The sequence below is a fragment of the Helicoverpa armigera genome, chromosome 18 (genome assembly GCF_030705265.1).
Source record: "Helicoverpa armigera isolate CAAS_96S chromosome 18, ASM3070526v1, whole genome shotgun sequence".
In the NCBI taxonomy this organism is placed as follows: Eukaryota; Metazoa; Arthropoda; class Insecta; order Lepidoptera; family Noctuidae; genus Helicoverpa; species Helicoverpa armigera.
In genome coordinates, this window is record NC_087137.1 from 3,980,619 (window position 1) to 4,007,044 (window position 26,426).

At 35.6% G+C, this 26,426-nt stretch overlaps 1 protein-coding gene across 5 annotated transcripts; it reads right to left on the bottom strand.

Annotated features, from left to right (window-relative positions):
- Positions 1–133: 133 nt before the first annotated feature.
- Positions 134–26,164, bottom strand: LOC110382236 (polypeptide N-acetylgalactosaminyltransferase 5). 5 transcript variants are annotated; one of them, XM_049849754.2, is made up of 15 exons: positions 26,008–26,164; positions 25,463–25,703; positions 24,758–24,971; positions 22,747–22,876; positions 17,568–17,734; positions 14,777–14,941; positions 13,474–13,627; positions 10,735–10,912; positions 6,800–6,980; positions 5,508–5,647; positions 4,983–5,081; positions 4,831–4,887; positions 3,210–3,344; positions 2,602–2,788; positions 134–2,295 (listed from the first exon to the last, which is right to left on the bottom strand). In XM_049849754.2, exons 2-14 carry the CDS (start codon positions 25,619–25,621, stop codon positions 2,618–2,620), a joined length of 1,950 nt encoding a protein of 649 aa, XP_049705711.2. In that variant the 5' UTR covers positions 25,622–25,703; positions 26,008–26,164; the 3' UTR covers positions 134–2,295; positions 2,602–2,617. The 5 variants fall into 5 exon arrangements, with proteins under 5 accessions (XP_049705711.2, XP_021198434.3, XP_021198436.3 ...); XM_021342759.3 differs by lacking the exon at positions 6,800–6,980 and adding an exon at positions 10,149–10,329; XM_021342761.3 differs by lacking the exon at positions 6,800–6,980 and adding an exon at positions 10,149–10,329 and having other exon boundaries at positions 25,986–26,142.
- Between the last annotated feature and the right edge of the window lie 262 nt (positions 26,165–26,426).

Consider the following 26,426-nt stretch of genomic DNA (forward strand, 5'->3'; position numbering starts at 1 on the left):
CTTTTGGACCAAGTTCTTGTCCAATCTCCTTCCATTGAAATCGGTTGCGTTGGTGTGAAAGCGCTACAGAGAGTTACAATAATCGAATCCTGAGCGACGGAGCTTGAAGGACTAAATAAAATATAGCAAAAAGTTCAGTCCAAATAATTTATTTCAATTGTCATAGTCACAATATAGATTTGTTTTGTTTATTGGAATGGTGAATGTATGTTAAAACACAGTCATTGATGATTAATTTGGCACTTATGGTTATTAATCCATCAATATCTTGAGATTCAAACCTTAGACAAATAAATGCTTGCGCGATGAACACATCGTCATTGTGGTGTATTATAAGGACGAATCTTGACGTAACAACTTATGTACAAATATAATTACAATATCGTGGGCATGACTCTGCGGCGCCTGACCCGGCGTGACCCTCAAGTTAAAACGTTAAACAATATACAAAACAGTGTCGGGTGAAACAGAAATCCTCGAAAATCTATATTTATCGTTTAATTTTACTGTATATTTATACAACTATAGACTGTGATGTACTGTATACAATTTAGGTAAATAAATAAACTTGCAAATTTTCTACTACTATCATAAATTTACATTTATTTTATTTTACATAGTGATATGATCTTACGTTTATTAATTAATGAAATAAATAAGTAGTACAAAGCGATATAACTCAATTCACTAACCAATTTAAATACATCCAAATTCATGTACATAAATAATTCGGCGTCGAGAGGAATAGTCTCGGCCCTTTGTGTTCTAATCATTCAAATTTTACAAACCGAAATAAATTATGTCACTTATTTATGACTAAATGAATATAAATATTGTCGCCTAATTAATATTTTTCGTTGTTAGGGCCAGATATATTACAATAAACTATATAATCATAAACAATACGGGAATGAAATCTGCTAAAACATCCACTAAGCTATAACGTAAAATACTAATATGAGAAAATCATAATAAAGGCAATTCCGTCAAGCCTTTATAATATGACATACATACACTAAAATATTATCATTACTTTATTATCTTCTATCAATAACGCCATGATTTGAAACATCATAAAAATAATTAAGGCAACAGTCGCTTTTAAAAATATAGAGCTCTTGTTGCACCTACAATGTTATAAAATGGATGAATTTGTAGATGTAACAAGTAGCGAGTGAAACAGTTCCCTTAGCTACACATATAATAATCTCACACTTGAAATAGTATGCATAACACAACAGTGTGCGGTGCTCGCAACAATCTGATAACTCTCGAAACACAACACACGTCGACTCAATCTAATGGACATTAATGTATGGAAATCTCAGCAGTCAATGGCCGCAGTGAACCTAACAGTTTGTTACACATAGATACTATGTTAAAAGAAACTATTTAAAACTTAATATATCGGAAGATTGGTTGCAACTGGAAGGAAGTACCTTGATGGGGTGACACGGGAGTGCCTCTAGCTTTACTAACCGATACATGACGACAAGCGAAGGTAACCTATCGTAGTGGCGTACAATAGCACCGCGAGCATAAAACATTCTAAACGAATACTAGAAGACAACGAGACAGTAACGTGTTGTGATCTAATTGTTATAGGAAATGTACTTATTAGAAGTTAATGTACACATTTAGAAAATAGAGTATATGTTAGAACAATTGTAAATGCTATCAGACTTGAGAAGTGACAGAATGAATCTGGAAACACTTGAAAAATTATAATAAAATGTTCAACGATCAAGAGCAAATTGTATACATAGAGACAAACATTAACTACTCGAATAAAATTACCTAGAATTAACTGGTCATGGAATGGAGTATTCTGCGGACACCAGAGTTACTGCGCGTTCGCATTATTTAACAGTAATTTTAGTTAAATTTAAATAAGCAAAGTTTACTAATGGCTCGTTCGTGGCCTCGACCACCAGTCGCGATAAGGCGATACAACGCATCACTATAGAATACTCTAGCTTTCGACAAGCAACAAAATATAGTGATTCATAACTATATAATATATTTTTAATAAATATCTCGCAATTACATACGCCTATTCAAACAAGAAACAATTTCAAATAAAGCACACTCTAACACATCCGACGCAATACTAAATTGAGCAACGTTTACAGGGAATACAACATATAACAGCGATCATCGTGTATTGTCAACAGTTCTCAGGACCACTGTGGGTACGTTAATTCTAATAGATATTCAATTTCAGATATAGGAATAAGGAATAAAATCTGATATCTAACGAGAGGGGAAGACTGGTATGGTCAATCGTTGTCATTCCTGAAACAAACAAATAGCATTTTTAAACTGGAGTCGATGCTGTTTGAAACAAAACAGAGATGTAGCAAGATCAAACCAAAGGAATCTTTAAAAATTTTTCCTCCTTCGAGGGTATCAGGATACTTGAAATATTTCTTCCCTAGTATCTCTACTACATAGCAGTATCCCTCCGGCAGCACTATTGAAACGGAGGGACATTCGAATAATTTTAACGATATATTTTCGTCGCTGCCGTTGTATTTTAAGAGCCTCGTTGGTCTATCTGTCGCAAACGCGGCTGCTGAGCACTCGGTCCCGGGTTCCTACCTGCATGGTGCGGACACTAGCTGGGCAGGTCCCTTGCCGCCCGCCTTGCCTGCCACTTGAAGTCGACCTGCATGAGCCACTGCTGCCCGCGCGAGCGACTGCAGGGCCGTAGCACTGGCTTCCACACGTCGCCCGCCTCCGGCTTGTCCAGGCACATGCCTGTGTTCGTGTGCTTTATTGTTCGCGTCTGGAAAATAAGCAAAACAAAATTTAGAATCTTTGTGGTTTTTTGATTGTGAAAATTGAGAATTGAAAATATTGAGAAATCTTGAAATTGAAAAAATTTAGAATATTGGCTTCTAATTAATAAGGGCTTTCCTATCACCATCAAGTGACCCCGCTGTGCGTGCAGCGTGAGGAAATCTCAGACCCTTACTGACTGCCCACCACGGCAAACACTAAGTACCTAAATGGAACTTCACAATACATAGGATACTTTTAAACAGAGCTTGGGAACGGGTACAAAGCAGATCCTTCTTGGGGTGAAGAAAGTGAGTTATTGTATGATTGATTTCCATTCACAACAGATTTTCACTGTTCAAAATCAATAAAAAAGATATTGGTAAATGACGTAAATGTTATATTTACCAAAGATAAAGGAATATTACCTTAGCGTCATAAGTCCACTCCTGGTTGCCCCGCATGCCGTGACAGCGAATAAGCTTGATAGGCCCGCGCGGGTTCGCCGCGTCTAGACAGTTGTCGTCAGACATTATCTGCTTACGTTTCGTATACGCAAATACCTGGATATTACACAAAATAACATTAATATAAAAGAAAATTTTAATGTAAACTGCACATTAAACAAAGCATAGGACCAAATCTATGCATGAACGTCACTTCTAGCCATATAACATGGCATTGTAAAGCCTCTAATCTGTGTCTAAGAAGCATGTATCTGTCAATAGCCATGACGACTGGGTACCAACCTACCAGCTGTGCAAAATGGGAACTTTATGTTTTGACAGACAGAAAAAACTAACATCTGAATTGAGAACTTCCTCCTTTTTTGGGAAGTCGGTTGTCCAGTCAAACATTGTATTTTTGGACTTTATTTATTGAATTACTCTGGGAATTCACAAGTAAACTTCTTATGTATTGTTTAAACCAACTTATATTCTTATACGCCCAATATTTTCTTCAGCTTGTCGTTTAAAATATACAGGCTAGCTAGTTTTATGATATGACATGTGTATTACAAGCAAAGTATAGGGTTCGAGTGCATCCGAAAAGGCTAACGCATGGCACGAAATTACATGTAAAAATAATATTTATTATGTATCAAATCAAATAATTATTATTTAGTAGCGTGCTTCAGGTTGGTATGGGGTAGATTGAGTCGGATATGGGCAAACGTTTGCTTACATAGAGCCAACATTTGTATGAAGTTGGAGTAATTGATTAAATGTGTTTTTTTCGGAGGCTGTTAAAAATCCCAAATTACTGGAATAGCTTATAGCAAAAGAGTAATATCTCGTCGATTTTTTTTCAATGACCTTATTTCGTGCTTCAACGGCAATCTCACATGGAACTTATAGTTAACATTTAATTTTAATAGTCAACATGCCATCTGTGTTCGTAGGGTCCAAAATTTGTATTAGATATTTTCCTGAATACACTGTGGGTGAGTTCCAACAGTTATTGTTAATGGTACAACACACCATAATATTCACATAACTGAAACATAGGCCATGTTTCATCGACCATGTAAATATTTGTTCAGCTAACTACAATATCGTTTTATAATATATTGTACGTACTAGCAAATGTGTGGATATAATTTGTCATCATATAAACATGTGACTTACAAAGCATAACGTACGTAACTTCTGAGTTTGACGTAGAACTGATGAATAGCCTGAATGAATTCTTTAGATAAGATCAATAACCGTGTGGGTTCTGGTGAAAATTATGACTACATTGTTCAATGAAAATTTTCTGTAAAACAATTGTAAGTATGAATGTAAGCATTCATCTTAGTTTGCCATATCCGACACAATACAAGTTCATCATCAATGGATTGTCGTGCAGTTAGTAAATGAAATAACCTCCCATAAAATTCATAATGTACAAACAATTTTTTTTATTATTTATGTACAATTCCAACGGCAGTCTAGCATGGCATGTAGTACATTCATGTAGGTACTATTATGATGGTGTTGGACGATACAACCCGTGCAGCGTCGATGTCAGTGACTGAGAACACCGGACAAGCACATAGGTACATACTTGTGTGAGCGCTATTTCTCGATACTTTCGTTTCTTAGCCTTCTTTGATTTTCTGTACTGGTCATTGTAACGAGAGGCAAAGTCATTATATATTTAAACAATAATATAAATATATTTTTATTAGAAATTATTGTTGTCTTTGGTGTATTTACCTGGTTCCCGCCCATTCCGTGGCAGTATCCCATGCCGAGCGGTTGTCCCGCCTTGCCGCCGAGCGTGTCCAAACAGTTGGAAGTCTCACTATTTCGAATCTGTAACAGTTAATATTTGTCGTCAAACAAACGCACTTTACACTTGAGCAAACGAACGGAAATAAACTACATAATACCTACAGATATTTCGAAATACGTAATACGTTAATGTGTTTAATTAAACAATAAAATTTATCAATGTAATTATAAGATTACGCAGTCGTGGAATTCAAGCTATAAGGTTCTTCAGCCTTCGACAAACTGTTGATTCAACTGTGGGGTTTTTACGCTAAACAACTTGAACTTACCTGTGACGCTAAATCTTAAAATTAGATATGTAGTTACAAGCAAAAAGCAGTTTTATATTAGGTAAAAATGAATATAAAATACTTTTAACATAGCATGGGAAACCTATATACAAATATGTCACAGAGGGAAGCCTCTTTATAGGTAACAGTGTAGATAATAATGAGTATGTTGACTCACCTCTCCAAGATAGTAATAATCTAGCGGCATCTGGCTCTCCGGGTAGATGTTCTCGAGGTACCACCGGAAGCTCTTGCACTTGAGTCGCTCGCGCAGCGCCCGGCGCTCGCTCACGTCTCCCACCGGCACGTTCAGCGCTCCTGCTCACCATACAAAACATTATAATATGATTTCATATGCCTTCATGTAGCTACACTATGGGCTTAGCACGTATTACTCTTGAAAATATATTAATTTACGGTTCAAAAACCGATTTTATTGACGGGTTAGGTACATCACTACGTTCGTGCTAAACCCACTATTCTACATTCAAACGTACTTTCAAAAGTTGGGTACGTTGGAGTTATTTCAAGAGTAACTTCGTTTTCTTTTAATGAATGGGTCTCATTTATTTTCATACTTTTTGTTATTTCACTTGTGGGACTATAGTGCTCTATACGTTTTTCAGATTCAGAATCGTTACTTATCTTTGTTGCTTGAAAAAAACATTCAAACCAATTAGAGGTAGTATCTGCACATTACGGCAGCTCCGAACATGTACTATTAACTCTTACTACGTCAAAGAATAATTACGTTATCAAAAATTAATTTATTTTACATGGCAATACTACTGTTAGTTGGAAGCATGATTAATTTCCCAATAACAATGACGTACAAATGAGAGCCGATGCGATCAGAATGTTAATGACTGGTTAATCTTGTTAAATACATGCTGGCGTAATGCTTACTTACGTCTCGTAGATTTTACTACGAGAAATGAGTAAACATTACTATAGATCATAGGCGTATAGGTCAATGTTTTTAACAACAAATTATAGTCTCAGAATTTCATACAAATATTATTATATTAATCAAAGTATATAATCCTTATTTGCAACCCTATACACCAATGAACTGCACTAAATACGGACGGACACGCAACATGTAGAAATCATTGACACAAAAAAAGTAAAAAATATGTTTCCCTCGACTTCTTTGTTCTTACTGTTATCGATACATTTATGATGGCTATTGAAACATACGCTTATCGCTTAGCCCACCTGTTCTGAATTAAGTCAGCCAAACAGAAATAAAGTAAGTGTACTGTAGCTTTATGACTTTATACTGACTTTGATATTGGATGTAACTAATGCATTTTATACAAACGATTTACTATCAAGAATTGTTAAGACAATTATGAGGCTCGGACAAAACCTTGCAAAATTATAAAAGAATAAGCAAAGAAAAGACCAAGGAGCTGTATATTAACAAGAAAATGTCTGACTAAATGGAGAACAGGCGTATTGCAGTACCCGGGTTAATATTGTAGTAGAAATGCTTCCAATCGTCGAGCCAGACCTCGGCGAGGCGCGCGTTGTTATGGTTGACGACGCGGCCCGTGCCGCCCGGGAACGAGTAGGGCGTCGTCTTGCGGAACACGTGGCCCACGTGCGAGCACGGCGCGATCTCCAGCCGCCCGCCGCACATCCACACCTGGCGCCCCACCACCGCGTTAGCCACCCCACACGTCACCAGGAGGATATGTAGCCACGAGAGTATTGCTCTTTAGGTAAGCGACTTTACTTGGACCCTCTTATATCGGTCCCTTGAAGTATGAACCAAATGGATGCATCGCGGTGTGTATTGCGACTTTACTTGCGACGATAGATGGTCCCTTCAAGTATGAATCAAATGAAACAGGGTCCTTAACCAACTTTTTTACTTCAGAAAGGTAACGTAGCCAACAGAGTATTGCTCTTTGAATTCGCACGTTTATATTGCGACTTTACTTGGACGATAGAGTAGAGATAGAAGTATGTATCAAATGGAACAGGATCATTAACTAACCTTTTGACTTCAGTATGTGGGTCAAAAGTTATAGGCCCATTTTAGAATACGTCAACAATTTTGTAACGTGGTCGAAGCATTCGATGCATACATATAGGGATACCTTGTAGAACGCGATATTCGGTGATAGTGAATAGAATACTGAATCAATCTTCAAGAATCATAATCAATATTTAAATTGACATATTTATATAATTTATCATTAATTAACTTGTTAGCATTTCCCGATATTAATTGATAATGATTTACAGGACATTACGTAATAAAATTTTCGTCCAAGTCCGTCGTCGATACTAGCATTGTGCGTAAGAACAACTCTATTCAACAATTTGTTAAATTTTCGGTATCACAAATTACCAATGAAAGGTTAACCAATTTCTACACGTGATAGTATTAATTAAGTCATATGGCTAAAATTATTCCTCCTGGTTACGTGACTGTTTTTTTTAAACATTACACACTCGTATTATTGCCAAAAACTTTAGTCTGGACCTGAATAAGATACAACTTTTATTTTTACGTCCACAAATCAGACTTTACGAGTGTGTAATCTTGTTACAACCATTAGCAGTAATTAAAATTGCTTTTTCCATAAGTAATTTGTAGGCATAACAAGGAATGTCTTTTTTTAAAACGTAAATTCTATACTTTTCCATGTAAGAGCTAACCATAAATTAATAATAACGTGGAACAGTCAAATTATTGCTAATGGCCGCGCTTTTGATAACCATGTTATTGTAATGAGATGAATTGAATGTTCCTTAATGTTAGCACAAAATTTAGAAAAACAAATACTGTATTAAAATACATAAAAGCCCAAAATCACTCCCCGAGTCGTTGCTAAAGTTACCAAAAAGGGATCAAGATTGATAGCCCGCGGTTGTTTTGAGTTACACTGACGTTAATGTTTGATATTTCAGTTCAATAACAATTGAGACAATAATTGTCGTCTAATAACAATACCGTTTAAACAGGAGTATAAGCACAGTATAGTATTTGCAGCAATCGGGCCAGGTCAAATGGCCGACCTGCGACTAATCTAATAGGAACATTAAGGACTGCATGACTAACTATCCCATTTCAGACAAGTCTCGACTCTATAACAGTTGTACATACCCATCTCTGGAATTTTAACAACAATCTGGGATTAATAAAATATTATTCAATACGGAAAAACAAACACACAGAGATTATAAAACACAACAGGAACCGACAATGTTAGTCTATATTTTCCTCTGCAATTATTATCAATATAATATTGAATTTCAATGGCTATTATCGCAATTACACATAATTCTATTAAGCCATGATAGACGAGTTGCGGCAAATGATACAGTAATTAGTAGCTAATTATCGAGAGATTTGAGATCAAAAAACCAGAAATTAACTTCATTTTGATCAATTTTGATAGAACCGATATACACGACGGGTGACATAATGAAGCATTCTATCAGATCAGATTTAAAATTTTTAATTACATTTCAATATAAGGTATAGAGTAGGTGAATACAATAAATGTCATTGAATTATGTTTTATAAACTTATGATATCTTCATTCAATATGTTGTGCAAGTATTTTATTTGTTCAGCTCGTTTCAGTATATTCTTTGCAAAGGTTTTATTTAACGTTTATTTTAATAAAAAAAAATTACCAACTAATTTGTCCTCTATATTGTATGCATATTTATTGAATTAAATATTTTTTAGTATCATTTACCACAAGTCCGTCTAAAAAGGATTGCTGTGGTTAAATCTAGTATTGTTTGTAGACAAATGGACGTAGTTATGCAGAAACGTTCCAACCCACTGTACGCGTAAATGCTTATATCTCAAATTAAACTTGAATTTGAGATATAAGCATTTACGCGTTTCAGTTGTATTCTTTTTTATTCTAACTAGTAAAGGTACTAGAGGTTTTATTGTTGAATTATATTGAGTTTAGATAACCATATGCTAAATTTTAGGCTGTTCAATCACAATAACTCGATTTCGGGTGACTTGTGGGTTGGAACGTTTCTGCATAACTACGTCCAAATATTACTGATCATAACTCATTGCTTCTGCATCAAGAAGAAGCAGAAAATAATGTAAAACATCAAAAGAAATATAGTAGGTAAACAGCGAACGAAATCAAAAAGGTTGTGTTACAGGATTAAATTCATATAATCAATCCAAATTAGTTTAGATTGTTTATGATTTACTGTTTTTAAATTTAATCCTGAAGCACTGTAAAGAATTAAAAAAAAACATAGTCACAGATAACAAAGAGCGGGAAAACACATAGATTATAAAAAAGCGATGAAGCAAAAATGAATGAAAATAAAACGACATGCCCAGACTTATGAATGCAGCCGCAATGGGGTTAATGTTAAGCTTTACTGGATTATTCAAATGTTAATGATGTAATGTACTCAAACTTTACGTTGTTAGTGTTTTATCCCAAGCCACAACAAAACTTTTGTATGTTGTACCTTCACTTCTATCATTTTGCTATTTCATTCCCTTTCGCAAACGGGAATGACATCATCAAACGCGTTTGTTTGTAAAATATCCAGAGTTGTAATTAGAAACCCAACGAGAAAGCTACATTTACTCTTAGCCTACAATATTACTGCAGCGACTTATTCTAATTATATTCCCAACGAAATAATGTACCACAATTAGACATGTTCAAGTGGTCTTACTCTCAAAGCACTACAGTAACGCTACTTCCTACATTACTCTCGAGCTGTTTATCACCGTATGACGTTGCAATAAAGCTCAAAATCGAATAGCAAAATGTTAGCAGTTTGGGCACAGAGTTCTGAGTCGAACCTGGGTTCATGGCGTAATAGAATTCTCCCCATTCGTCCATCCAGACTTCGGCGACGCGTGCCGCGTTGTGTAGCACGACGTTCTGAACGCCGCCGGGGAAGGAATATGGTGACTTGTCGCGGAACACGTGACCGACGTGCGAACACGGCACGATCTCCAGCCGCCCGCCGCACTGCCATACCTTCACCCCACATGCGAGTTTATACAACGATCATATGGAACCCTCACTTTAATTTAATGCTGACACGATAAAGGTAGGCTCTTGGAGAAGTTTGTGGTTGAGCAACTTTCGACCTGATTTATAGTAGCGTGTATGGCCGGCATTATGGTGGAAAAGTAATCACCCGCTTTTTGACTTTTCCCTATTTTAATTATTGGATTTAGAAATGTCTACTTAAGACTTACCACGACATCGTACCTTTAGTGTGAATCACCAGGGTATGCAATTTCGATATTTATAAGAAGGCTCTTTCTAAACCAAGAACACTAATTTGCTAGAAAAAGCTGATGCGCGAGCAACTATCTAAACATCTAGTAAAATCTACGATGAGATATCGATTGTCGTATTAGTGTATAGAGGTTTTACCCTGAAGCTCATTTCGAGATTCTCGCCACCCCAGATGTCCATGCCTTGGTCGTAGGAGCCGATCTGGTAGAAGTACTCCTTGTCGATAGCGAACAGACCACCCGCCATTGTGGGAGTGCGGAGAGGGGCCGTGCGATCTCCACCGCGACGAGCCATCTCGCGCTCCGGAACTCGATACCTAACACAATACATAATCGATTACCAAGAAATCATTAAGGTTTGATAATTTTTATCGGTGAGAAAAACCAATAAAATTAATAATGTAAAAGATGACTATCTAATCAACATGTTATTTAAAAGATTTCTTGTGTAAATGTTAATCTATATTTAAATTAATCATTTAATATGGAAATGGGACCGTAGACTTTGTTACACAATTTGAACATTTACCAGTGAATCATTATTATTTCATTAATTGATGTTACCATTCCTTTAGTATTGATGTTACCCAGTACCAAGAATTTAGTCTAAAGATGCTCCAAGTAATTCTTTGAAGCCAAGAAAATCCCATTCATCTATCTAGACACACGGCAGTGTGTCCGCCAAGTTCGAGCAAAAAAGCGACACACCGGCCGTGGGTTATATTACACAAACCATTTCGGGCCAAATTCGACCCCCCTGTAACTCAAAATCTATTTTATTTACGCATACCAAATTTCTAGTATCTGTTGAGACCCCCTCACTTATCTAAAATACAAAATTTCATTAATATACCTATTGTAGGTCTTGAGATATTGCCGTCAGAAAATCGCTATTTTTACTATACACTCACTGACTGACTGACTGACTGACTCACTCATCAAAAACCTAGACCACTTCCAATGGTCGTATTGACTTGAAATTTGGCATGGAGGTAGGTCTTTATGTCAAGGTAAAGGGAAAAATCTGAAAATGGCCAAGTGTGAGTCGGTTTCAAAATAATGAAGGTGTTTTATACCCGGTGTAAATGTATACCTCTAAGGAACTAAAACGAACTAAATTTATCTATATTTATATAATATATCTTCGAATGGTCGTACCGATCTGAAATTCGTTACAAAGGATTGTATTTAGTCAAAGTAAAGTAAAAATCTGAAAACGGCCAAGTGTGAATCACTTTCGAAAATAACAAATGTGTAACTTTGATCCACGCGAACATAATATATGATAACATGTCATGTCAGTCAGTTGGTAAATCTAGTCCATTTAGTTAATCTAGTTCATTTCTTTGTAAGAAACATAGTGCATATAAAAAAATCTGAAAGATAGTATAAATGAGACATTTCTTTAACAAACTTCATCATAAGAAAAAAATAAAATAAACAACCTTACAAAAATAAATGAAATCCCACCCAAAACAAAAATGTGAAAGACTGCCAAGTTCGATAATATGGGAATGCTTCGCCTATAAAAGAAGTGAGATCTGAATAAGTACCAAGTTCCATACACATACCTCAGTTAAAAATCGTTACTTTTTAATGATGTTACTTGGCAAGTTTTAATAGAAAATTAAATACTTGATTCATTGTATTGTATTTAGTCAAAGTAAAGTAAAAATCTGAAAACTTGCCAAGTGACATCATTAAAAAGTAACTATTTTTAACTGAGGTATGTGTATGGAACTTGGTACTTATTCAGATCTCACTTCTTTTATAGGCGAAGCATTCCCATATTATCGAACTTGGCAGTCTTTCACATTTTTGTTTTGGGTGGGATTTCCATTTACTCATTACGAACGTAGTAATTATGTTTCCAGGAATGTTTTACTATAAATAAATATATTTTTCTACACAAACTTTATATGTATTTTCAATAGGTATTCGTAATTGAAATTGGAAAATTCAGTAAATTTTATTTTACCACCATGTAAATTTTCCGCTCTGTGACGATAGCGTATAAGTTCCTAATTAAACGATTCGTTTAGGTCATAACTACAAGCAATTTGCTTGAAATTATTTTTTATCAATGTTGCGAGGTGCGTTATCAGAGTTCTTTACAAAATAAAACACACTTTGAATCAAACAATTACATCCAATCAATCATAATGTGTGCTGATAAAAAACCTCCTCCTTTTTGGGAAGTCGGTTAAAAACCAGGCATTAATTTATATAAGAGCAAAACCAGCACATTAATTAACAGCGAATCGTTAATGAAACATTTCTCAATCAAATAACAAGTTAATTGACTGGCAGACCTGTCCTCCATCTTACAAGATTTATCAATGAGCATTGTAATGAGGATGTTTTAGCTCGACATTCAGTATCGTAAAACAATAGGACGCTGCTGTTATGTAATCACAATAATCTGTAATGGCAACATTACGGCCGTGTACGGTTGTGCACGTGCCAAACTTACAATTAGCTAACATTAAACAGGCGATTTAGTTTCATGCTACCGAAACATTTGTTACTGCCGCCGTGAAATATACAGCGTGTTTGCTATGTGAAGCACGGATTTGTGTTATGCTTACGAGATTACATATGTATATTAATCCTTAAGTACGTTTTATTCAGAAATGTTTTCCAATTCTTATTTTCCAGTGTAATTGAGGTAGAAACACAAAATTTTACGGCTTTAGTTGCTTGACTTGGGTTACATTAATACCTACCAGCTCATTTCATAGTATTCGATATTTGTAAAACAATCTCGACACTATAAAAATTATGTTTTATCCCTGCATTTTGTATTTTGCAAGAAATTGGATCACTTACCATAGGAGCCGCCATTGCTTATTATCAAAATAATTGAAAAGATACTTACCACCTAAAGTTGAGCTTCCAATTGAAGCCACCCCACGTCATATCCGATGCCTGTATGTACTCGAAGGTGGTGTCGGAAATGACGTCTATGATGGGGCAGACCACAGTCGTCCGGTCTTCAACGATCCGCGCCAGCAACGGCTCCAGCCATCCCTCTACGAATGTAAACAGGCGTTAGTTGGAAGATCTATTGTCTATGCGCTATTGTTTAAGGCTAAGTTTACTATTTCTGTCACTATTGTGTGATGTGGACATGCCTATTAAATAATTAACTAATACCATACCATACTATATATAGGTAAGCCCGCATATATTTCTCAAAAAATAAATTGATTGACCATTTATTTGCATTAACAAAACAAAGGACATGGCTTCTAGTTCTTTTTCCCACAAGTTGAGCTCCAAAGAAAATCGGAGTTTGAGAAAATCGCAATGCCAATCCTATTATAGCCAGAAATGATAATGATCAGATCATAAGACCACTCATTCCATGTAAAATTCTGAAGCACCTATTCGCAGCTGATACTTAAAAAGTCGTAAACTTCAACAAAACATATTTCTGCCTACATAAATCTTAATATCAAGGCCCAAACGTCTATATGAAACTAATCGCTCGGATAAAAATATGGGATACCAATAACGGAGGTGCGTCACGCTTGCATGAATTTTGAATGAATATTGTATCTTGTTAGTATCGAACAATGCATAGGAGTAATTGTTGTATTGTAGCTGTAGACATGAACCGCGATTAGTTTATTGGTATTTTAACACTTCGACTTCCAATGAAAAAATAATGCAAAAAGATACTGGTGCCTAACAATTAAGTGACCACAAAATCTGTCAGCGCAATAAATGGGAATTAAATGTAATTTGAAAATACATCATTACAAATCCGGATTTAAAGACCAAAAGGACAATTGATCAGCTGATCATTTCGGAAACACGTAGGAGTAAGTAGAGGCTAACCGGTGACTTAATATGCACTTGAAACCTAACCTGTTTACGTAGGAAACAAACTAGAATGACCTGAGCAATACATTCTAGCCGCTATAAAGTTATTGTGCAATTCAATATTGCCAATGCAGTTTGTACAGACCGTAGATAAGGATATTTGTCTAGAAAACTTTATTAATGGATTTATTTGATCGTGACCATTTTTTAAAGTTCTCAGAAATTATATACCAATACTACCAAATTGCGTCGTAAACAGTGGCGGAGGATTTAAACAAGGAAAAACAGACAGCCCTTGAAGCATTTACTGCGTGTTTGCAATAATAATTTTAAAGTTAAAAAAGCATCATTACCTGTACATTCGCAATGCGCATCGAGGAACGTGATGACGTCACCCTTCACGTGCTTAGCGCCGAGAAGACGCGCGCGGATGAGACCAGACCTGTTCTCCGTGCGGAACAAATGCGTCGGCACCGGGAGCGTCTTTATGTAGTCTTCTAGCTTCTTGCCGAGGTGCTCTGGTAAGGGAAAAAAGACCATAAGTAATTAGGATAAGGGTGATTTTAGTGTAACGGCTGATAAGGCTAACTTCAATGCCAATGCAATTTGTGTACAGCAACATGAACAGACGATAGATTCAAGTCGTAAGTACATAGGTAATGTCTGATATCGGTTGGCATTAGGATATTGACATTTAGGCCTGGTTGGAGGTAAACAGCCTTCTTGTGGTCAGTGTAGTCCTTTTATATCTACTCCAAATTTAGCATAACCCAACGAAATACCCATAGGTATCTAATATGTAACGGTAAAAATAGACATGATAATGTCAAGTGAAAGGGGTAGATTAAACACGTCTACACGTGTAATATACTTGAGTACTTCTTGGGTACTCAAGGGAACTGCCCTGGATATCTTTGAGTCAACTTATCTCCATTACTTACCATGCATTATATTTATCATTCTATATAATATGACAAAATATGTATTTAACTTTAGCCTAGGCGCGAAAATCCCAAAATTGTATTTCATAAATAAATAATCGGCGTAGGCAGGTCCACATTCTGTTTATGGAACAGAAGTCGATCAATTTTTGCAAAGTGATGTCAACAATTTAATTCCAAATCTGATGATACCATATTCAATCTAAAATAGTTTCTCAACCACAAGGTGTATGGTACGGGTCCTATTTTAGCTCAACTAATTCATTAGTAAGCAAGGCATACATCCCTACACGCAGCTAAAAATTACGTAGCATTATAAAAATATCCTTCTCAAGATTAAACCAAGATCTACCCACCCCTACTTAGGAGCAGGCTAGTCAACGCAAGACTGGGTTAAGTACACTTTTTTGCTCGTACGTGACATACGCCGAGACGAGAGGCGCCAGTGTATAAATATGTATGTCTGAAGAATTAAGCATGTATGTACAATCTCATTAGAGTGGCACCACGAGCTAGATTAAAAAATAATTACGAAAATATAGTGCAATGTTATTGCTTCATACATACATATAAAAATAAATTGAAATACATATAATAATAATGCTGTTCACACACTAAAATCGTTATAAATTCTGTAAGAAATATGTCTGATCAGATTGATCACCACAATAATTTTAAGTTGATTTGAGCTGGGAACTGCACTAAAAACACGCAAAGTTCTCACTAAAACATGCGCCTTTTTAAGCTACTATTTACTTATTGAAAGATGACTAACCGCCATAGGCAGGGTCACAAACCTTACGAATGATTGTGACGTAAATGTTTAACCGTGAAAATCATTTTCCTCCTAGCATTCACAATTTATTTAATTAGAATTTAATTATGCAAAAAGAAAATTGTGTTATTGTAAGCCGCGGCAGTTTATAAAATTAATAATAGATCATCTCGAGTGCTATTTTGAAAGAACTTATACAACTGACATTATAATGAATATAGTCGTTGATCTTTGAGTAATGTAATGAATATCAAACAGAGACTACGTAATACATTCATAAGGCATTAATATTATGAGCAGGGCGAGAACTAAATATTTTCGCGATCTCATTTGCAATGCAACTAACTCCAGCTAAAAGGAGATTTAGGGCGCATGCGGACTGGTTGAAACGTCGTACAGGAAGACTAAGCTAGAGCATTAATAATAACTCCAGTGTGCAAATGTGTGGAAATGTCACCACTGTAATGTCGATAAAAAGTAGTTTAGTCGTGTTTAATCAAGACGTATATGTGTGTTTCCAGCCTTAAAGGCATTCAAGGAGAACGCGAAGTTTATTCATTCATGATTATAATCTACATATTTATTCAATAATATGCATGGAGAACAGACTACAGTTCGTGGTCAAGTCAGCTAGAAATGAACGAGTACTTACAACATAAATACATTTTTATAAAAACGTATTACTCATTCAACTAGTTTTTGTTCTGTACAAGACCACGTCATTGTTAAGGATCAGCGTCGTAAAAGGAAATTTAATTTGTCTCTGATAAGATAGAGTTTATCGAGTTTGGAATCAATTTCGTTCAGGCAGGGCAGGACATTTTTATCACTTGCAAATAAAATATGATTATAAAACATATCTGTTGATCTAATTATTTTAAATATGAATGTAGAGATAATTAAGAACATTAAGTTGTATGATAAGATAAATAGCTCTTGGCACCAAAAAATGCAATTGAGGTTTATTTAAATTATTGTCACTGTAATATACAAAGACAAAAAAAAACATTTATTCTCATCTTATATAAACTCCGTAGATAGCAAACTCATTGCCGATTCAATCGTAGCCTTTAATCGAAAGCTATTCGGCGGATACACGCCGAAGTCATTAGCGAAAAGGTCATGATGAGTCGTGGATGTCACTCACGAAAGTAATCATGGGTCGAAAAAAATCTTCTGAGAAACTGATTTATCATGATCATACCTTTATTTTCATAACGTATTATTAGACTTATATATGCCTAGTGACTTCATTTCTCTAGTACTTTTAGGAACAAGCATGAGTGGATCAAAAGTAGGGTCCAGTTTCATAGACTCAAGGTGCAATATCTAGCAGATTTGTCTATAATTAAAACATTATTTAAGCACATAATTATCAAACAGATCCCAGACTGCGGTCACTAAAATACATTTTTACTGCCAACTTACCCTTTTCGCTGGCGTCATCGACGAGGATAATCTCCTTGAGCAGGGGCCGCGGAGACCGGTTGATCGTGCTCCATATAGTACGAATAAGCGTCGTCCAGGCTTCGTTGTGGAATACTATCACCACACTCGTCGTGGGCAGTAATTGTGGGTAAGGTTTGTCTCTGCATCTGGTGACAACAAACAAAATTGGGTCATGCGTACCAATGCGGTCATATGGGAGTTCCTATGGAAGTTTTTGTGAATCTTCTTCCCAGAGAATTGCAAACGAATAGAAAGGTCAATACTTTGCAGACAGTTTATGAAACACTTTGGTTAGTCTATTTATACCTGAGCAACTGAAGCATTTTTTACTAAGAGACCGTTTCACAGAAACAGTTTTTGTCAACAAGTCACATCGGTGGATTATTGACCTCAACGTTCGGAAGCGCCTATACCAACACTATTACGCCACTAGGCTACAACGCTGTGTGTAATGAAACGCATGCTTGAAAGCACTTTCAAATTGTGACAGCTATGAGCTGTGACACGCAATATAAAATAACATAATTAGTCTAGGTGTTTACTAAAAACACCTAGTAGTAGATAATTGTCAAGTTTTACATCGCTTGTTATGTCAGGTGTACCGCAATCAAGTGGCATAATAACAGTAACGAGTCTTTAAACCGTATGAAGGTGTTTACTTTGCGGCCTTTTGTGTTCATTATTATTAACTCTCATTTATACGTGTTTTCAGCTATTATGATGTGAAAAATACGTCAATTGCCCCTGTATAATCAGCGCTTCTACCACCTTGCTGACTGGGTGCCTAATCGTGGCAACGGACAATATAACTATTACGTGATATTAGTGTGTCAAACGGCGCGAAAATAACTTCCTATGCTTGATACATAATAAACTATTTCTGAATCGCATTTGGTTCGACTGCAAAAATCATACCTATTCGAATGTTTTTTTTTATTTATTTATTTTTCCTCTCTTACAACTATCCTTACAGATTAAATCTAATTCGATAGTGTAACTTAATGTTGTTGAAACTGCCTAGCACTCGTGCTCATCAAATGAAGAAGAACAAAGTAGTGTGTGACCCAAAACAAAAGATACTTGTAAATCTTAGAAATAATTTAATTCCCGCCCGTGACTCAAAAGAATTACTCATTTTTACGGGAAAGACGAATTTTGCCACAAAAATTTTGTTCAAGCTCAAAATAGAAATAATAGGATGTACAAATAAAATTGCAGTTGTCATAAAAACGATGTCATTAAACGAGCGTTTAGAATTAAAACTGGCAAGTTTAACAACGCCCAAGCAGTATCAAGGCAATCGCAATAGGTCATAAACCTTACTACCTACTGAAGTCAAGTCACAAAACATTCTAGTAGTTCCGCGACGGTAAAAACTTCACGGCTATTTTATACTCGGAGAATGTTCCTAGTTTACTAAGGACCACTGCAGAGAGTATATGTATATGTTACAGCCAAAGTAATAAGTCCGCATATTATACATATTATCTAGCTATTATTTATAATATCTACTCAATTTGGATAAAGTGATAATTGACACAGAATTAATCATATTAACTAGCAATTTTATATAATATCTCCATAGACTTAGATAATGTAATAAAACAAGTAGGTAAAGATTATTATTTCATGTTAACTAACTAAAGTGCCTGGTAGCTGACCTTAATATAATTCGAAAAAGGTTAAAGGTTAGCACAGTGCACCCCATAATAGTAGCGAAAAGTCCCCTCTTTGAAGTGTGGCTCGGGCCACTGTACCGGCCCGGAGTGTGCCCTGCCCGGGAAGGGCACCGCCGTGTTCTCGTCGAGGCAGTCGGCAGCGGCGACTTCTCGCACCCGGCCCTGGTTCAAGTCAAGGTCCGGGGCGAGAGGTACTGGGATGCCATCGTCGCCTTCTGTGTGGTCGAGAGACGACTCCCAGCCACCGTAGACGTGAGCCTGTGCGATGAGTTCGGGTGCCTTATCGGCCTTCCGTCTCCTGGGAGACACGGAACCGTCTCGGCGGTGCGCGTTGTTCAACGCGTGGGTTTAAGCCACTAACAGTCTGACCTCACGCTGCACGCTCACGCTCACGCTCTCTGAGTCCCTCACGCTGCTCTCCCACAGTAGGAGGAATCATTTGATGATTTATCATAAAAAGAGTCGATAATAACTTGAGCCGTTTCTAAGAATTAGTAAGTAGTCTATAATATAATCTAAATATATTATACTATATTTATTACTTTGGCTAACTTTGACCAGCTATTATGAATTAGATCCAGATAAAGTGATTAATCTATCACACTGTCTAGTCAATTTGGGTATTATATACAATGGCCATTCATTATGTATAATATATATTTAATCACTTTGGCTGTAACATATACAACATGTAACGTAATTAACGCACACCCTCAAAACCCCAATAAGAATATTATGTTATAATCATAATCACTGAATTTTTAATTTAACATGTATATGCATTGTTATTTAAGTACTAAATTAGTTATACCAATCCTTGGAGAACATTTTGGTCATACTACTACGCACGCAAATATCGCGCCGCGCGCCGTTCGACTCGACTCGACACAACATAACGAAACTACGGAAAAAGCCGACAATACACGAAGTCTTATTACTTTGAGTTACGGTCTATTTGAATTTGTTTTGACTGTACAGGGTTAATATGACAATAATTTCCGTAGTTTTAATTATTTTTGGGATAAAAAATTACCTGTATTAAAAATGATGTAAATCGATTCAGTAAACGATTCTGAACAAACTAATTTCAGGAAGTGCGTTAATTAAGTTACATGTTGTATAGGTATAGCGAAAACACCTATTAAAAGTTTCCTAAATACTTTATCCTCAAGGCAAATAGTTTCAGTCCTGTTTACCTTTGCCATAACGTTATTTTGTCACTAATTGGACCGGTCTACACGTGTGCAAATTATCATAATTCAAATCATCTATTCATAGTTATAGATGGTCACCGTTGCCAAACGGGACATTTGAAATTATTAGCAGATACAATACCGTTATGTAACATCGTGTTTATTGTGTGTAACAACAATGGGAACACTTTTCAAATCACATTTTATGTAGTAAATGAGCGATAAATCCATGAGCAAACATCCTGACGTGGCGTTTAGCTATGAAATGTGGTTGGCGTCTCAATATATTAGTATAATGTAGCGGTAAAATACCGAACATGGGTTCCGTGTCGTGTACGCAACGAGTAGTGTTCGCGCCGAGCATCTTCAAACATCGCGTGTACCCCTCACTTTTACAAGGTCGGCGATGCGGGCGCATTAGGAAACTCCATTGATTAGTAATAGCTGTTGACGAAGGTGACGCTTCGTCTGATGCGTTTAAATCAAAATTAAGGTGTTGCAATTGTTTATTGGTCAATATTTCTACATAATTATGCATTCCTAATCCTAGTAAAGGTCGTCTGCAAGAAATTATTTTATCGATGATGATCCGAAAGAAAACGAGGCGGGGAATGGACTGGGCCGTATTTCGAGATAGCATCAATTTGACTCTGTTTTAACATGAAGCTGACGAAGAGATAGCATAGGAGTTTTATATGGACATTTTCTTGTTTATACACGTAGGAAAACTTATCGGGAGTACTTACAATATAATAAAGCCTTCTTCTGTCATGTTACAATTATGAGTAAAAAGCAAATAGGAATAATAATGAATAGTTTATGTGTTTTAATTGTTTGTGACGCACCGTTTCACGTGTAGCTTGCAAATTGAATGAGAAATCGGAAAACATCAATTCACGATATTATAGGTACAACGTGGTTTTATGAAATACCAGCTTTGCGCTAGGGTTAAGTAATTGATTATTTTTAAGTTAAAACCTAGCACTTAAGCTGGTACTGTTTACAACAAGGTGCAATGTGTACCCGCCATAAAACGAGATTAAATAACACGCCACTTGAATAAATCGCGAAATAGTCCACCGTGCTGTGACTAATATGTGTATCAAAATATTATCGCACTTTCTACATCGTATGTAATATGAAATTACCAATGTTTATACACTTTCAGAATATTTTATGCATTTGCATATTAATTAATTGCTTCATAATGTAATATAAAAGTGCTAATTTATATTTAATTAATTTTCTTTTGTTTTCTACTGTCGCTTACCCCAGTCTTTGAAATATGTTGGTGTCTTGAAGCGTTTATCATATGTAATGTCGCTTCATCAAACGCACGCACTATTATCGTTTTTTTTTAATAAGTAAAAGCGAACTTCTATCTCACATGTAAGTACAACCAACGTTAGTTTACTATAGAAGTTATAGTGACTTGCCATTTCGCAGAAAGCCTATAAAAATAGTGTTGTTAATTTGTGAGGTCGACCGTAGCGCCGGTCATTAATAAAAGCTAGAAGAGAGGAAGTAAGAATTCCACACTTGTGAAACGATCTAAAGAACAATAAAGTGAAAATCACACAAGTATTGCGTTTGATGTTCCGTTACTGCTTGGCTCTTCCTATAAATGCCCATAAATTGCTCCTTGGGAAGAAAACTTACGGCGAGGTTCACAATTTCAGTTCCTAGGTTCTTTTTATGACATTACCTCTCCGTAAGTTTGTTATAATACATATAATCATCATGATTTTAGCCATAGGTCTGCTGACAAGGGTAATTAAGAATTAAGTTCAGTTACCAGTTAAGTCGCTTAGCGGCTTACTGGTTATTATGAATAGAGCATTTCCCATGAATGCATAAAAGTATTTGGTTGAATATATACAACACACAATTGTTGCGACAGCAATAAGCACTTATGCGATGTCAATATTTCGAAATAACAAAGATAACGTTACAATTAATAAAGATTAGATGGTCAATCTTATCAATTACTAATTGAACACTCGTAAAAGCATGGAAGTACTCATACTTCACACATATTAGAGTAGGTCAAAATATAACTAGTTCAAAGAAATCATTTCATAAATCAATTGGCTTTTTGTAAGTAGTAATCTCATCTGTCTAGTCTTTTCCCAACTATGTTGGGGTCGGCTTCCAGTTTAACCGCATGCAGAGGAGTACCAGTTTTACAAGCAGCGACTGCTTATCTGGCCTCCTCAACCCACTTAACCGGGTCAGCAGTCCTAAGGCTAAAATCATGAGGATGATCAAGAAAACAGTTGAACTTACTTTTCAAATCTGACGTCAGTCAAAGACCTGTTGATGGAGATCATGTCACTGGCTAGTAAATTGAACTGGTTCTCTTGAAATTTGTCCATCATCAGCTTCTCTTGTTCTATCGGAATATTTACCGCCTTACCTGAAACAAATTCAGAGTTAGACTTCCAGAAAGTAAAAAACGACTCTAAATTACCGCCTTTTGAAAGAAACATGTAATTTTCAGTTTTGTATAATCATAACCAATCTTTCAGACCTTAGCTTAACTTCGCTGTAGTTGAGTTCATGACAAGACTTTAACACAATAACTATTTTATTATATTATATTAATTCTATGTGAACAATAAATCCGTAAAAAATCTTTCAAGTTACAAAAGATCTTCTGAAATTGTTAAATGCCTTCTGATATTTAAACTTTGTGTGGAATTTTGAAGCTACATTATGATGTCATTCAGTTTTCTGTTTAGGCGACGCGCCGTTTGCTATAAATTAGCACCAATAATATACTTTCTCTTTTTTCTAAAAACAAACTTTCCTAGAACTCACGTTATATCTAAATTATAACTATAGCTACGAACTTGTCGCATTCAGATACGCCAATATTCTTCTAATGTAAGTTATTAAAATACGTATTATTCTTCAGATGAAACACATTAAACTGAATCAAGTATGGAGGTTCTCTTGGAAGCTTTAACATCAGTCGTATTTTTATTTATCAGAATAAATATATTACGTGTCATACGTAGTATTGAACACAAGCCAAGTACAAGCTCTGCATAAGAACGAGCTTCGGAAACATGAAAAAAAAAACAGACAATAGGAATTTATTTTTAGTCTTTTTATATGGTCAGGTCTTATCTTATAGACATATCTTTTGCGCTGCGAATAGAAAGTTACAGACGCATATAAATGGCGTATCAACGAAAATTACATTACTAAGAAGTATGACTCAAATTGAAAGTAAAATACACCCGGTATCTTTATTGGCACTAAATGAAGTCTGCCTTTATTCATTTTAGCATGTAAGTTTTGTAACAAGTACTGGAGCACACTCCTTTAGAAATGTATGTATAACAGAAAATACCTTATTATGTATGTTGTAATGTAAACAAACATCTCTAAGTGAACAATAGCATTGATTCCATATCTTCACTTTAGCTAAACCAAAACAATATGAAGTAGAAATTTCAAATAGAGTTACTAAGGAAGACATCCTTAGTAACTTTTATTATGTACAGATGGGGGCATTATAATATTTAATTATAGTGTGGTTTGTATAAAAATCAGTCTCCATTGTTATCATAAAGCTTTTTAAAGTTGTATTTCAATACTCTTATTTGGCTATTGTCAAATAGGTTATTATTAAATATTACTATTAGAGAAAGTCTGTTATTAATAATGTTATGATCTATGTTATCAGTTCACTCTTTGCAATTCAGAAGTAAGGAATTAGACTCCTTGGACATTTGTTTGTACAGACAGATACTGCTGGAAACCTGTTCTTGTCTGAAGTTGGCTACTATTGACTTCGCATTAGTAAAAAAAAATCAAAATTGCAAAGTTATTTGGCGCAAACTGAATCAGTTGAATGTTGAATCCACCTACTATGAATATATTATATTTATTTTTTAATATAACTGTAGCAATTCATCAGTCTTAAAGTATAAACATGTCATCAGTAACAATGTTACTGCATGTGTTCAGAAAATTTTGTTAAACAGATCTCATATAAAAATAATAAATTCTCAGAAAGTTATTGCACACCTGAGGCTAGTTTATGCATATTCACAAGGTATGCGCTGTTCTTATCTATACTGATATAATAAAGAGAAGGCATAATATGTTTCCACCCTAAAGGTGCAGAAACTACTGAATCAAATTGGAAAAATTCTTTCACTATTGGGAAGCCACACAATCCACATAATGACATATATTGCGATTTTGTTTTGTTTGGGGGTAAAACTACAGGGAGAGAGACAGTATAAGACAATATACTAGTCAATAATATAAGAATTATACATACCCATTTCTCCAGGTAATTCTCCTGCTGGTTTCACAAATGGTGCTTTTTCCCACCTCTTTAGCCTAGACCTTGGGTAGGGAGACAATATGATGCCATCTTCTCCTATGTCCTGTTCCACTTCATTCATTTCCAAGTTGGTATCATCATCATCAATCTGGTTTCCTTGTAATGCTGCTGCTATAGCTGCCTTCTTGCCTCTGAACTCTTCTTTTACCTGTTGGGAATAGACAATAGTTTTCTACTCCAACAGTTCCCAGAGAGATGTAAAAATAGAAAAAGAAATAAAGTGGGTACTATAACACCTTTTAAATATTTTGTATTAAAAAAGATCTTTGAAGACAAGATTTTATAAGATGACATTAAGTGCTAATCTTTAGGATTGTTTTAAAGTAATAAGGGCAACATAATTCAATTGCCTCAAAGATTCCAGGCATTTGCTATCATTCCTTGGCAGTTGTTTTTAACTCATAGATGTCAGTTTCATTTTATGATTTGTTTGTCCAACATGCAAGGTCAGTGTCCCTTTCTTTACTTATGTATTCTTACTAAGTGACCATGTCAACAATTGAAAATCCAGTTTTTTTTTAAATAAACAAATTATAAGCAAACAAGATGCCTTGAAATGTATATCAATGGTGATAGATTCACTTGCAACAATACTTGAACCTTTTAAACGACCTTGACCTATTAGCACGAAACTCTTACCTGAATAACATTGTCACTGCCCGCCTTTTTGCTGCAGTCCCAACCATCACCGAAGCAGTCGGAGTACATGGCGAGGAGCGCTACATCTACCAGCAGCCATACTAGTGAAGTGAGCAATATTATCCGGCATGTATGTATCCGTATTTTACTCCTGAACATTTTAACTGATCAAGTTCGCACGCACTCGAGTTCACTGCCTCATGACAACACAGCCACACGAATGTCACGTTATCTTCCCGACCTGCAACACACGCGAATTTGAAGCAAACAAAGCAAAACCATCCACACACTTAAGACACGAATTAAACTTTGACACGACCTAAATTAAAACTATTAGAACCCGCGCCTCTTTGTCGCTTTTAGTATAATTAAATTGGAAAGACAAAATCCAAGCACAATTTCACAGTAAGTAGGTTTCCGGATCTAAATTGTGAATTCAGCACTAAATACTTCACTAAGTTTTATTTATGTTTAATCTATAGGCACCGGTTTATTATTATTTAATAAAAACCCGTGAACTTACGAATAACTAGCAAAATTAATACCGTATTCTTTTTAGTAAGATCTAAAGTTTGTGATCTACGACGATATGTTGGCTCGCGGTCGACATTCAACTCGTCGACGACGACGGCCGACGACAATCAATTCCATCGACAATCTATGATCGCGACCAGCCAAAGTGTATACGTCAAACTTTCTACCGTGTCAGTAACTGCCAGGGATGTAAACCGAATTTTACCGAATTTTTTTTCGTACGCTTTAGATTCAATTCAACAGTAATACTAAAATATTAGTACGAGTCTGACTAAATAGTCCTGATATGTAAAGTATAAACATATTTTATATTATATCGGAACGATTATTACAGAGATTATTATGTTTTTTTGTTTTAGCCTTGGTAGGTACAACCGCCATCTAACGAGTTCTTGTAAGCATTTTTAAAATAATAAATCATAAAAAATTC

Bases quoted from the DNA above. Each gene is read 5' to 3' on its own strand.
- LOC110382236 (XM_049849754.2), bottom strand. From the start codon at position 25,621: ATGTTCAGGAGTAAAATACGGATACATACATGCCGGATAATATTGCTC. The intron at 22,877-24,757 runs GTATGTATAATT...AATTTGTTTCAG, and splicing joins AGAATTACCTGGAGAAATGG to GTAAGGCGGTAAATATTCCG. The intron at 17,735-22,746 runs GTAAGTTCAACT...TGTTGTCACCAG, and splicing joins ACTGACGTCAGATTTGAAAA to ATGCAGAGACAAACCTTACC.